Below are 15,405 nucleotides of genomic sequence, written 5' to 3'. Positions count from 1 at the left end.
TATTTTTTGTCCATTAACCTGCATTCACTCTGCATGTGGGCTTCTCAAAAATGGAAAAATAAGCTTAATTTTAAATTTCATGTAAGCACAGTTTTCTTGCCTTGTGCTAATTTTTAAGTTATTATTGTGCATGTCAACGCACCTACTCTTTTACAGTTTCCCTCAGATACCGCGGCAAACTTGCTGCTAGTGTACAAAGTCATGAATATTTAATAAGGTGAGAACCCAGGCTGTTTATGATTGGTCTGTTGCTAAACAACTGTGCATCCTTGGGGTTAACTCCGATAAAAGCGTTCTTTATGCAACGCGTGAACTGCACTGCAGTGCAAACTAAACGCCACCCGCTCCACTGCATACCAGTCTGTCCACCGAACTAAATAAAAAGCGCTCAGCACATGGATCGCATGTAATAAGACTACACTTCCCATGCTGCACCGCGGCCGCGTCGTTCCGCTGCTGTCACTTTGCCGATGTGAGAATCGCCCAGCAGCATCTCAGCCGAGCAGCAGCGCAAAAATGCACTGAAATACGCATCTTAGGACATTTCCACCCTCTTTCGTTTTGCAATGAGGGCGTGTGATGGGAATAACGGGGATGTTCGCACCGGATTACGTCCCTTTATTTTGAGAGAAATGCGGATTGTTTTGCGCTCGAGGTGTTAACGCAGAAAAAAAGAAATATACAAAAATGAAGAAGCAATTCAATCGGATGCGACAGCTCGCCAACCAGACTGTTGGCAGGTGAGCGGCTATGATCTTAAACACGATCGTTTTACACCATGACGAAGTTTATTTATTATTTATTTACTGATTTATTTGCAGGAAACAATCCCTAACTGCAGTACCAGTTCACATGTATTTTCCCATTCAAACTTTCGCTGTTTTCGAAATATATGAATGCATATTTAAACATTTTTTAGTGGGCATTACTATTCATAATGATTGCGCAATGCATCTTAAAATAGCGTTATGCATTATCACACCCATGCAATATTAGCCAGTATTATAAAGGCATAATTGAAGGTTGTGCATCCGTGTGTTGTGCGTAACGGGTTCACTGCAGAGGCATTTCTTCTAGCAAAATGCCTTTCGGAGGTTCCCCATGCCATGGCACTGACACTACACCCCCTGCACAAGCCTCCCGGATGCATTTCCATCAAATGTAGCACTGCTGTATCAGCTCACGTTGATTTGAATGAGAGGTGTGAGAATGACATGTATCCAGTGCCAGCTGATGCAGATGGATGCGGTGGATGGATGCGGATGAGAGGAAAATGGCAAAGGCGCAATGTTTTCATCGCACACTGATCTCTGGAAAAAAAAAAAAAGAGGAGGAGTTGGGTGCAGTACATCAGCAAGAACTGTCAGTGATGGAGAAGGTCATCATTTCTTCAGAAAGCACAGCTTCAAATTTCTAAACCCAGTGCATTATAGTGCGGATTGCGAAAAAGTTGCTGCATTTTTTTTTTTTTTTTTATGCTTGCCCCATTTATCTTGTTTATGCTGGAGTGGGTGTGTGATGCTTGACCTTTCACATGTTTGGATTGTTCTTTACGTTCTTCGCTCACCCATCTCTCTTTTCAGGAGGGCTAGCTTGTCATGCACAGGGCGTTGTGAAAGGCCAGAAGGTGTGTGTCGCTATCTGGCAGCTACTTGCTGGGTGATTATGCCACAGCGTTGTGGGTCATCATTTCAAATACATTCTCTGTGGGTGGTTGGACGGGAAGCTTCTCTTTTACCGCCTCTGGCTGGCATCAGCAGGCCAGTGGAAAATGGCAAGCCAAGCTCCTCCAACCCGGTTCCAGCATTGCTCAGGCCATGAGATTGTGTGTGTATGTGTGTTTGTGCGTAAGCCCTGCATTAGTATTCTCTACCTTTCCCTGGTAATGTCCAGGGAACTGTGGCAGCGGCCCACTGTGGCATTCTGTCTGTAGCTGTGCAGTAATGAGAAACAACATGTTTCCTAAACAACATAGTGTCCTGACTCATTAATAATATGTTCCAGGGTCTGGGAGGGCACGCTGGACTGATGTTTGCTTTAGAAAATAGATTTACATGTTCCTGTCATGTACTATTAGAAGTGCAGAGACTCATCTCACAATATCAACTGAGAGTTGCACTTAGACACCGTTTTCATGACCTTGACAGGCTTGTGCAGAGGAAATGCAGTGTAAGAGATGATCCATGACTCTTGTTACGTCACTGACTTGTTATCCATTATTAACATCATTTTTCTTTTCTTTGCGATTATTTAGAGTCAGCATGAAATCAAAATAGACTTTTCTTAATGTGTTACTGATCTTATTGTAAACTGTTTTTAACACATACTTTAACCATATTTGAATCCAGTTGTGTATGCACTCAAGCCAATCACATTCAGATCTGTCTTCATTTCTGCTAATAATTATGATCTATGGAAATTATAATTGTTGTTCCTTCCGTATTGTTATGCGTTTTTAGCCATTTGATTCTTTTTGTTTATGTATGCACTCAAGCCAATCACATTCAGATCATTTTGGGCTAGTTTTGAGTAGCAGTTGGATGGGTTTTGTTGTGAAAACCTGGCAACCCTGGCCGAGATACAGTACAGCTAATTGAAAATCTGGAATCTGAGGGTGCAAAATATTGAGAAAATCGCCTTTAAAGTTATCCAAATGAAGTTCTTAGTAATGCATATCACTATTAAAAAATTAAGTTTTAATATATTTATGGTAGGAAATTTACAAAATATCTGCATGGAACATGATCTTTACTTAATATCCTAATGATTTTTGGCATAAAAGAAAAATCGATACTTTTGACCCATACAATGTATTTTTGGCTACATACCCGTGCTACTTATGACTGGTTTTGTGGTCCAGGGTCACATATGAATGATAAGTCTTTCATTATATAACAGCAGACTCAGACTAAAAATAAAAACCAACATTTAAACAAATAGCTTACCATTCAGAAGTTTGGTGGTGGTTAGTATTTTTATTAAGCGATTACACATCAAATGAGTCAAAAAAGTAACAGTAAAGACATTTATAATGTTACAAATGATTTCTATTTAAATAAATGCTGTTTTTAAACTTTATGTTCATCAAAGAATCCTAAAAAATATGAAACTCTTTTCAATATAAAAAGAAATACGCAGCAAATCAACATTTGAATGATTTCTGAAGGATCATGTGACACTAAAAAATCCTGAAAGTTCAACTTTGCATCAAAGGAATTAATGAGATTTTAAAATATATTTAAATAGAAGCCAGTTATTTGTAATACTATTGTAATTCTACTGTATTTTTGATCAAATAAATGCACTGTAAAAAAAAAATTGTGGCTTCAATTTAAAATAATTTGTTACCTGTCTGCCTTAAAATTGTAAGTTTAGTCACTAAGTTGTCACTTAGTACAACTTAACATTTCAAGCTGACTAAACTTAAAATTTTAAGGCAGCCAGGTAACAAATTATTTTAAGTTGACTCCATTTTTTTTTTTTTAACAGTGGCATGCAGCTTTGGAGATACTTTCAAAAACATTACAAAATCTTACTGAACCCAAACGTTTAAATGAGTGTTATTCAAACCAAATTTAGTCTGGACGAGCCATGTTTAAAACGATTGTGAAACAGCTCATACACAAACTAGTTGATAATCTAAATAAATGGGTAGCAGCCATAAACAACTAAACTCTTCACGTTGTATCTAACAAACATTTCTATAATTAATCTATGCACTGCAATACAGCACAGCCCTAGTCTATATATTTATATTGATGCATTTGACATTTGTCCAGATGCTTTTATAGCTGTGTCACCCAGCCTCCCCGCTGTTTTAATTTCTCATCATTTGTAAATCACATTTCCTCTTGCCCACTGTGATGAAAATGACAACCCCCTGCTCTGTGTTTATGTGTGTTTGTGTTTGTCTAGCTCAGGGGCCAGTATTTGTGCTCTTTCTCCATGTTCTCTTTGTGACTATATTTATAGTCTTCTCATTCATGTTTTTGTGGCAGTGAGTGTTTGTGAGGGTTTTGGTGGGGTTGTGCACTGCCTGTAGTGTTTTCTCTCTCTCAGGAAGTATGGCAGCCTCCCTCTTCCTTCAGAACTGCCAGCTCGTTGTTACTGGGAACAGTACGTCGTACTAGCTTATAGAGTTGCGTGTGTTTTTCGCCGTCAGCAGAGAGGTTGGAAACAGTGTATATGTTGATTAATGGCCCTGCGTAATAAACGTGCTCCCACAACAGGGAGTGCCCACATGTTGCAGGGGAATCCTTTCCTATATATACACAACAAACACTTATGTTATATATATATATATATATATATATATATGGTATATATAACCACTTACTGATGGTCGCATTCTTAAAATAAAGGTGCTTCACGATGCCATAGAAGAACCTTTTTTGTCTAAATGATTCCATAAATAACTTTCAACACTTTTCTGTTTCACAAAAGGTTCTTTGTGGCGAAAGAAGGTTTCTTTAAAGAAACCAAAAATGGTTCTTCTATGGCATCGCTGTAAAGAACAAAGCACCTTTATTTTTATGACTGTATTTATACAACAGTTCCTTCTGGTCCTTGAATCTGATTGGCTGATAGGGGTGTGATATTCTAGTGATATCGGAACTCCAACTGTTTCACCATTTTTATCACTCCGCTTGTGGGATTTCTCACAGTGAGTGTCATAGCGCACACAAATCCACTATAATTTTATAAATAATATTGTTTGTGTGTCACGGAATGTTGTTTTAAGAATTTTTAGGTGAGGATGTGCTTGTTTAGACTTCAAATATGTGGTTTGTTAATAAAGATAAACGTAAATTTGAAAATTTGCTTCGATGTTTTTGGAGATGTGAGCTCCAGGGCATCAGCAGCCATTTAGCACTCATGAACCTGCCGAAAGCATCCTTACCTCGGCCCGATCTTCTGGAATTTGCCACTGGTTCTGATGTCTCTGTAGTGGTTAAACATGAGATATAATTCATTTTGGGTAAATCTAATGGGCAATCTTTGGTCTCATTAATCGATTATTTGTTCCAAAACAAACACTTTTGGCAGAGGGCAAAATCTATATATAGTTTATGCAACACCATTTTCAACTAAAAGCTTTTTAACTAACATTTTCACCTAAACTTTTAATGCTTTTTGATAGTTCCTTCACACAGATACAGTGTTTTGGGGGACTGAAAATGCAAACTTTCGAAAACGGGTTTTGAAGTGCAAGTTTTTGAAAATGATACTGCTATCGTTTCTGTGTAAACTACAAAAACGAATTTGTGAAAACGGTGTGTATTATGTGTTCGTTTAATGTTTCTTTACAAAGTTACATTGCCAGCTAATGCATATTGCCATGTACGTATTGCTAATGCATGTGGCCTGGCATGCATAATACAGTGTCTGCAGGCCGAAGTATACTTTATTTTTACGCGAAGATCCTTATACAGTTCATGTGATGTATGCGCACTCTCCGTTTTGCACTAATCATTTGTTCCTGAAGGTGGCAGCACTGACCTGAGCCGTTGTTTAACAATAGAAAATGAAACTAAAGAGACAGAACAACAACAACAAAATAGCGGAGACTGCAACAACAACAAACAACTGTAGCTTCAAAGAGTCCAAAAACATTTTTATTGGTTATAACTTCTGGAGAAACATAGCGCAGATGCTGGACAAAGATGAAGCTTTCTGGAATACATGTGTTGACTGCCTGTGTTCGTGTACACTTAAAATAGACCATATTTTAAAAGGCTACACTGTGCACGTATGCTTGCATATGTGTAAAAAAGTTTTTACTATACTTGGGCCTTGAATCCATGTGAATGTTGATAGTTTTGACAACATTATCTGTATGTGAAAAACGCAAAGTAAAACCTTTTCTGTTTTTTTAGTAATGTGTTGTCGTGTAAATGTACCCTTAGTTGACCACACTGGAGTAAACCGAGGTCTGAAGTGTAGTTCGAAGGCTAGAGTTTGAAGGCTAGAATCATTACCTTGTGGTAAACAGATGTCACTAGTAGTACTCATGGTGGTTCTTTTGTTGATCATTTAAACATACTGCAGTTTGGAGGCAAATAATATGTCAAGGCCTGTGAGGACATAGTGAGGAGTTTAAACAAAGCAATCAAACAGGGCTTCCCTGTAGCATACAGAAAAGCAAACTAGGTAGTAAAATCTTGTGATCAGATTGAGACTTGGATTCATTATTCATACTAAAGTTTTCATTATTTGTTAGCTTCTGGATTCTGCTGAATTGTCTCTGCAGAGAACGTAGGCATTTTCCACTGTGGCTTAATATGCATCATGCACAAAAGTGTAATTGATTTAAAATTTGAACAGTTTGAAACAGATAAACCTAAATCTGACAATGTTTTGTTATGTGCTGTGTGTGCTGAGGCAGAAAATGAAAAGGTCCGGTGAGTGACGCTAAAAGGTTAATGCTCTTCATCTGCCAATGTAATTATGATTTCTGTAAAAAAAAAACAACAAAAAAAAAACAATGAAAGTTGCCGGTGTTTAACTGCCACTAGAGTCAAGCTGGCAGAGGCATGTTTTTTGTTTGTTTGTTTTTTTTCCAGTGAGCCTGAGCATGCAACCAAAAATTCCAAGCTACAAAAATGTTTAAAAAGCCATAGTCAAAGTAATTAATATGATTCAAGCTTAATACGTATATATATATGATTCGTTTAATCCATTTCTTCTGTAGAAACATGATTGCTTTATATGACAAACTGAATGATCAATTTACATCAAACAGCCACTGAAAAAAAGAATTGTGTAGAAACAATTTTAAGCAATTTTAAACAAATCTGTTTAAAAAACAAGCACAACTAGTGCTGGGCAACGATTAATTGCATACAAAATAAAAGTTTTTGTTTATATATGTGTGTGTACTTTGTATATTTATATATTTGTATATTTATTATGCATATATAAAGCAAATCCATATATATATATTTTGTAATTACATGTATATATTTATATTAATATAATTTATATATAAATATATTTAATATATAAACATTTATATATTAATATATAAACTGTAACGAAGCGGAGATGAGACGAGGATCTATGTGCAGGAGTTTATTGAACATCCAAGGAAAACAACAAATAATCCAGAACGGGGAACACTGAGAAACCAGGCAAGAACAGGGAGCAACCATCACAGACATTAAACAACTGACAAAATACAGGGGAAAGACAAGGACTATTTATACACAGGGTGAGGTAATGATCTAATTGGTAACCGGGGTAACTGATGAGGGAGTGGGTGTGGTTCAATGAAGATCCATGGCAACAAACAAGGGAACAGAGGTACAGGGAAGCAGGGAACAATAAGACACAAAAACTACAAAATAAAAGTCCTTAAACACGAATACAGAAGACAAAGACCAGGCACATGACATAACCCCCCCTCAAAAGAGTGGCTTCCAGACGCTCCAAACAGAAATACCAGTCCAGGAAGGGGAGGAGCTCAGGCAGAACTGGGGAAGGGATGGAGGGCCAGGTCCATGTAAGGGGAGATAAACAAGGGACTGAAGCAGAGCAAGAGGCCAGGGTGGAGTCGGCCAGATGGGAGGAGCTGAGGACCACCAGATCATGAGAGAAGACCTCCACGGCGGAGCAGGCGGTACCCAGCAGGGCGGAGCAGGAGGCTCAGGAGCCCTCCAGGGCGGAGCCGGAGGCAGAGCAGGTGGCACTAGAGCCCTCCAGGGTGGAGCCGGAGGCAGAGCAGGCGGCGCTAGAGCCCTCCAGGGCGGAGCCGGAGGCAGAACAGGTGGCACTAGAGCCCTCCAGGGCGGAGCCGGAGGCAGAACAGACGGCGCTACAGCCCTCCAGGTCGGAGCCGGAGGCAGAGCCAGCGACACTAGAGCCCCCAAGGGCAGAGCCGGAGGCACAACAGCCCTCCCAGGCGGAACAGGAGGCGGAACAGGAGGCGGAGCAGGAGGCGGGAGGCGGAGCAGGTTTAATCCATTTCTTCTGGAGGCGCAGCAGCCCTGCGGGGCGGAACAGGAATCTGCATCACGCTCTGGGACCTGGGGAGAGCAGGGACAGAGGAGGCAGACAGAATAGAGGGAGAAGGCGCAGCAGCCCTCCAGGGCGGAACAGGAGGCGGAGCAACCCTCCGGGGCGGAACAGGAGGCGGAGCAGCCCGGAGCCGGGGCGGAACAGGAGGCGGAGCAGCCTCCGGGGCGGAACAGGAGGCGGAGCAGCCCTCCGGGCGGAACAGGAGGCGGAGCAGCCCTCCGGGCGGAACAGGAGGCTGCGTCATCGACTGGGACCTGGGGAGAACAGTGACAGAGGATGTAGACAGGGAAAAGGGAGAAGCAGAGAGTTTGGTGGTTAACGCCCCCTCCGTAAGAGGTTCTACGGCTGGCGCCGACACCTCTGGAGGCATTGGCGCAGCTTCTCCGACGGGGAAGGCCTCTGGAGCAGACTTGAGACCAGACGGGGCCTCTGGGGCAGACTTGAGACCAGACGAGAGCTCTGGTGCAGGCTTGTGATCAGACGAGAGCTCAGAGGCTGACCTGTGAACAGGCGTGACCTCAGGAGCACAGTGTGTAGCCCACACACACCACATGGCCACTGCCATTAAGGGAAGAGCAGCAGCGATAACGTCACTTGGCTTGTGAAGATCTGCTGTAACGTGGCTTGACTCGGGAACAACATGGCTTGACTTGACTCGGAACAACATGGCTTGACTCGGGAACAACATGGCTTGACTCGGGAACAGCATTGACTTGGCTTGACTCGTGGGGAACAGCTGCTGTAGCTTGACTCGGCCCTGTAGCTTGACTTGAATCAGGGGTAGCTGCCGCAACAAGAGGGAGCGCCATCTTAGCTGTCCGTACAGCCATTAGGGGTGAGTCCAACACGTGGGTCATCATGTGGCGTGACTTGGAGACAGCGACCATCTTGTGGACTGGCTTTGGCGTGGCGGCCATCTTTGCGACAGGCTCTGGCGTGGCGGCCATCTTTGCGACAGGCTCTGGCGTGGCGGCCATCTTTGCGACAGGCTCTGGCGTGGCGGCCATCTTTGCGACAGGCTCTGGCGTGGCGGCCATCTTTGCGACAGGCTCTGGCGTGGCGGCCATCTTTGCGACAGGCTCTGGCGTGGCGGCCATCTTTGCGACTGGCTCTGGCGTGGCGGCCATCTTTGCGACTGGCTCTGGCGTGGCGGCCATCTTTGCGACAGGCTCTGGCGTGGCGGCCATCTTTGCGACAGGCTCTGGCGTGGCGGCCATCTTTGCGACTGGCTCTGGCGTGGCGGCCATCTTTGCGACTGGCTCTGGCGTGGCGGCCATCTTGTGCAGTGGGTCTGGGCTGGCGGCCATCTTGCAAGGAGACTCAGGAGTGGCGACCATGCTGTGAATTACCCTTTCTACTTCCTTAACAGAAAAAGGGGATTCACAGAACAGCAAAACAAAGTCTATATACTGTGACAGGGTCCAGCTGGGGTCCTCATCCGGTAAGTTTAAACTAACCTCTGGATCGAGTCCACTCCAGAAACAGTCCTTTATTTTGGTGTCATCTCCAGGCACTAGCTGGCTGTAATAAAGGAACTCCTCCACATAATATTCGATCGGTCGGCCGTTTTGAAAAATTGAGCAAAGAGTGCTCAGAGGGTCGCGATAAACTCCTGCTAGATCCATAGTTGGTCAGTTGTTCTGTAACGAAGCGGAGATGAGACGAGGATCTATGTGCAGGAGTTTATTGAACATCCAAGGAAAACAACAAATAATCCAGAACGGGGAACACTGAGAAACCAGGCAAGAACAGGGAGCAACCATCACAGACATTAAACAACTGACAAAATACAGGGGAAAGACAAGGACTATTTATACACAGGGTGAGGTAATGATCTAATTGGTAACCGGGGTAACTGATGAGGGAGTGGGTGTGGTTCAATGAAGATCCATGGCAACAAACAAGGGAACAGAGGTACAGGGAAGCAGGGAACAATAAGACACAAAAACTACAAAATAAAAGTCCTTAAACACGAATACAGAAGACAAAGACCAGGCACATGACATAAACATTTTTCTTAATAAAATAAAATTATATATATATATATATATATACAAAAGAAATGTACACAGTACACACAAATATATAATGTACACAAAATAATTTATTTTGGATGCGATTAATCACAATTAATCATTGCCCAGCACCAATTGAAACATTACATTTTTTTTAAGTATTTTTTTAAAAAAGTATTCAAAAATAATATTCTTGTACAATTACTGTATTTTTTAGCAAAACGTACTGTAGCATCACATTCTTTTGAAAAAAAAATGTGGGCGGAGTTGAGAAACTAATTAATAAAAAAAATTCATTCAATACAGACAAGTGACCAAAAGGACATTATACTGTATCTAATTGAAAAGTAGTTGTTTCACCCAAGTATATTTATGATAATCATAGTTTTATGTATTATTTTCCATTCGGTTAGGATGCTGAATTAGAATTAGGCGGTAGACCAGAAGGCAGCTCACTAACAGAGCAATTATCTTCTTCTAGGATTGACGGCTAGTTGGATGAACATTGTTCTATACCAACATAGTCTCTTTCCAATATATTTCTCATCTCTATAGTACAGTGAATAAGTTTATATACTCCTTGACGTCATCATTCTTTGCATTGAAGACAATGTGACGCCTCCTTGAAAGTATTTCCAGTTTCAAAACTTGTCCTAAAACACAGGCAGGGTCAGTGTGTGCCAGCCTGGGCTCAGAAGCTGAGTCTTTAGCCCCGCTACTGTAGCTCTATCATTAGCCTAGCCTATATTTGATGTAAGTCACAGGGACAGTGTCTTTTTTCAGACATCATGGCGTCTCTTCGTCTATGTATCCGCAGTGGCCTAGTTTTTAATTAGATGGGAAACGCTTCTATAAAGAGGTCCTCCTGCCTTCTCTTCTCTCCTCCAGCCTCCACTCCAGTGTCTCTGGGGGCGTGCAGGTGTGCAATGTCAGCAGCAGTGAGACTAAACTTACGTTAGCTTCTGGTGTGTGTTCACTGGTTACTAGTGATCACTCCCTGCAGTGAGAGAGAGTGGATGACTGATAGGAGCTTTCACTGCCAATAAAGCACAGCAGCCTTTTGGTCTTCCGGAATTTTTTATTTTATTTCATTTTATATTGGAATTTCAAAAACACACTATAAAGTTTCAGGCCTTTAATTTGAACCTGCTCCAACCAAGATGACATTAATGTATGTTGTTTGAGATGTACTGCAGAGTTACTCATATAACTACTTATTTGAGTCAGACCTTCCGAATGATTCCTGTCATGATGTCAGAAAGCAATTTTGAAGTAAATACAGCACATCATGATTCTTTCTACAGATTCCAGAACATTCCAGAACAGAATATATTAGCTGAGACCTCTAGTGTCAGATCCTTGTAGCCACCAGCACACTTTCCACTTATGTCTTTCTCTCTCTTGCCCATTTTTCACTCTCTCTCCCTGCTCTTATTCCAAAGCCCAGGCCTTTTGAAATAATACTCGTTGCTGTGCAGTAATAGATGTCTGTAGAGCAATTAAGGGCAGGCGGCCCCTCTCTAATGCACGGTCCAATTACCCGAACAATCCACTGTTTGGAATGGACAGTCCTCTTTCGCACTCATTGTCTCTGTCAATCTGTCTCGCCCCTCTGCCTGGCTCAGAAAACACACACTCTCAAGCCGGAATACATTACCGCTGAGTTGGCACATGGGCTTCTCATGACGTCCTTCTGACCACAAGCAGGCATTTGCAGTCGCAAATCGAACCCAGATTGACTAGGGTTACTGAGTAGAGACTGTTGCTTTCTGTGATGGGTTTGTTCATGGGAATGTGTGACTTCTCAAAGCTGTGTGTCAGAATGCATGCCCTTTGAAAGAGAACTACTGAAACGAGGTAAAACTAAAGACAGTATAATGAAGATTGGACAGAGCACTTGGATAAAAGATGATTGGGAAAAAGGGCAACATTCAGTATGGCAGCCGTAAGAAAGATTAATGCCCATTTCTGTCATGAAAATCTAGATGGCGCAAGCTGATGGGTCGTTAAAGGAGAACTCCACTTCCAGAACAACAATTTACAAATAATGTACTCACCCCCTTGTCATCCAAGATGGTCATGTCTTTCTGTCTTCAGTCGTGAAGAAATTATGGTTTTTGAGGAAAGTGTTTCAGGATTTTTCTCCGTATAATGGACTTCATTGGTGCCCCGATTTTGAACTTCCAAAATGCAGTTTAAATGCAGCTTCAAAAGGCTCTAAATGATCCCAGCCGAGGAAGAAGGGTCTTATCTAGCGAAACGATCGGTCAGTTTTTTAGAAAAATAACATATTTTATACTTTTTAAGCCCAAAAGCTTGTGTAGCACAGGCTCTGGGATGTGTTTTCACGATGCTACAAATTAGTGATGGGTCGTTCTTAACGATTCGTTCATTTTGAAGGAATCTTTAATGTGACTCGGGAAGAACGAGTCGTCTCGGGAAGTGATTTGTTCAGTCGTGAATGCGCAACATCCTGTTAGGTTCTGTACTGGAATTAGTTCACCTGTTTTGAGTCTTTGGGTTTTTCGAGTCATTCGTCATGAAGGAACGACTCAAACCTGAAGACTTGAGAGATGAACTAATCAATTCTCTTTCCGGCTCGCACTGCTTTGGTTGAGCTTATGGGGCTGTCACGTGATGAACGAATGACTCAAACCCGAAAACTTGTCAGATAATAGGTGAGGTGAGCTAATCATAGTCTAAAGACCGGTAAAGACAGGTAAACAATGAATTAATCTCTTCTGTTTCTTATAGCGTTATAGTTTTGTCTTGTTTGTAGTGTAATCAACATTTGTGTAAGCAGTAGTGTTTAGCATTTTGTTCAAATGAACGAAATGAGCAAAATTACTCGAAAAAAGCTTGGTAGCTCACCTGGTATAGCATTGTACTAGTGAAGCTCCTGTGAATCACGACATAAGAGCTTGTAGAAGCAAGCTACAATGGCATGGTTGATGCAGTAAATGCATTTATTTATGTTTTGATTTTGTTAACAATATCAAACGTAATAGATAGTTAACTTTCAGTGCCACTTAGCAGATATTTCTATGCCAAACTGCCACGATACATACAACAACAAACATTGAGATTGATAGTTTCTCGTTCGTCTGTTTCAGTTAAAGCTGAACACATTTTTGGCACCACTCACTGAACATTTTACTTTCAAAGTGTCATAAAAAGCAAGCAAGAAACAAAGTAATACCATTTTGAAGAAATGTCAACATAGGCACTTTTTTTTTTGTTGCCAATGAACCTGGGTTGTTTAAATTAGCTTTTTACCTGACTTCAGCTAGAACTACAGGTTATGTTACCATCATTTTCAAATGTGATGTTATTGTAAGCTTAATCAGTATTTTGTGAGCATCTACCCCATTCAGATTGACAGGGGTTGTAGGCTGATACCTAATACCTACAGTATATAGAAAATAGCTGCTAAGGGAGTTTCCAAAGGGGACGCAAAATGGACTAACATTAAAGGGACTTTGGTTGTACCGTCTTGTGGTATTAAATATTTTAAATCAGTTCTGCTGAAAAATGATCATAGCTGGTCACCAGTGTATGTTGTGTTTTAGATGCTGGTCCCCAGTATGAGAAACTAAAGTACTGGCTTAAAGGCATGGTAGATGATTTGTTTCAATAGCATTTTATGTTACTGGCTGAAAGTCCGTTCACATCCCAATAGAAATCACTAAGTCAAGTGGTCTAAATGTATTTATGTCATCTGTGGAAGGCGTAGTTCAATTCAGAAACACTCATAGGGAAAGTGAACAATTGCATGGTGTTTATTCCGTAAAGTATTAACAGATGGTAGTGAGTTACAATGATTTATGTGTAGTTGTATAGAAAAGTTCTTTGGCATAGACCTGCAGCAGATTCGGCAGATCCTGCCTGAAAATGAAGTCAGGGGCGGAGCCTACCCCCTTATGGATGGACAGGGGCCAACCTGGTGAGGTGGGGAGAATATAGACGAATTCAGTGTTTGCAAACAGTGATAATATTTTTGTGGAGGCAGAAAATAACAGTTTTCAGGAAGCTTATGGAAACCATGGAATAAAAGGCAAATTTGAGTTTATATTTAAAAAATCTTACTTTATTCTTGCAATTGTATCTCACAAAAATTATATCTCACAATTCTAATAAGAAAAATCAATTTTAAGTTTTTATCCCACATTTCTGCCATTTTTCCCCCTCAGAATTGTGTTATAATGTCTAAAGTACGAGATATAAACTTACATTTGTGAGACAAAAAAGTCAGAATTGTGAGATAAAATAACTGTAGAGCTGATGTAATATGTTTCCTATGTATATATTATGTAGACCTATTGTTTAAATCAAAATTATGCTTTAAAAGTAAAGTAATCATAGGGTTCATCTATTAATCTGTCCATTTAAACATCTGTGTTTAGCTTCAAAAGGCATTTTTGACGTTGGTATTTTATAAAAATTATGGCACAACAATACATTTTATCTCTTATTCAGTGGATTTTTCCTGTTTCAGTGGATTTTTCCTGTGTTCATCATGCTATTGCAGACCGAGCGAGAATGGAAGGCGTTTTTATTGTAATATTATGCGCTTTGTTTTCTCACCGGTGAATGAGACATGAGGTAATCTGACAGTGTTGCATTCGTCCCTCCACCAACGCCGTCTCTCATCGTGTCACTGGTTAGTCTTCTCGCTTAGTCGTGGCTTTTCAGAGTGATTATGCAGGAGGGTTGGATCTTATGTTTTCAAAGCTAGCTTTCTATTGCTAGCCTCTGCGAAATCCAACACTACCTTGGACGACCAGCATCACCAGAGAGACTATGTCTTTTGTCCATCTTTACCATCCAAGCTGTGAATGTGATTACAGATTACAGATTATCCAATGATTCAGTGTATCATCAGCAGCATAGCAGTGCAAAGCTTTTGCGATTAGACATGCAATATACCTAGTAATTCACATGCTTAGATCTTTTCTGGTTGGCAGCTCCAACAACAGGATGTTGTTCCTAAAGCTCCGGGTGGATGCATCCAATTTGATCTGGAATGTTAAACCGGCTTTGGTTTGCCAGTTTAAGGTGGATCAGTGCCACCTCCATATTGTAAAGATGTGTTCCTAAAGACTAACAACGTCAAGTAAATGGGTTTGATCCCCAGAGAATGCATGAACTGAACTGAAAATTGTTTTCACTTCTCATTTTCATGGCCATGCGTAAGAAGTTTGTTCAACTTTGTGCATTGACTTTGAGCATGTGATTCATTTTTTTCTTGTGGTGATGAGCTGTGTAGAAACAGCAAAGGTGAGATCACTCGGTTCTTGAGACTTAACAAGGCTTCCTCAGGACGTCTTGCATGATTGGTTGAATCAGGGAGATTACTGCTCAAAACTCTGCAGGA

The 15,405-nt window shown here is 41.1% G+C and overlaps 1 protein-coding gene across 12 annotated transcripts in view; it reads left to right on the top strand.

Moving 5' to 3' along the window:
- The first annotated feature begins 464 nt into the window (after window positions 1-464).
- arhgap44a (Rho GTPase activating protein 44a) overlaps window positions 465-15,405 on the top strand; it is a 76,097-nt gene continuing 61,156 nt past the window's right edge. For all 12 annotated transcript variants that reach the window (XR_007826370.1, XM_051102107.1, XM_051102061.1 and 9 more), the window contains exon 1: window positions 465-740. Coding sequence is in view for 11 of the 12 variants with exons in the window: in XM_051102107.1 (XP_050958064.1) it covers window positions 688-740 (53 nt within the window). In the remaining variant the exon portion in view is untranslated. The remainder of the gene's footprint in view (window positions 741-15,405) is intronic.

The sequence above is a fragment of the Labeo rohita genome, chromosome 3 (genome assembly GCF_022985175.1).
Source record: "Labeo rohita strain BAU-BD-2019 chromosome 3, IGBB_LRoh.1.0, whole genome shotgun sequence".
Classification (NCBI taxonomy): Eukaryota; Metazoa; Chordata; class Actinopteri; order Cypriniformes; family Cyprinidae; genus Labeo; species Labeo rohita.
Note: the sequence above shows the minus strand (reverse complement) of the source record. Positions and strands in the feature narration are given on the sequence as shown.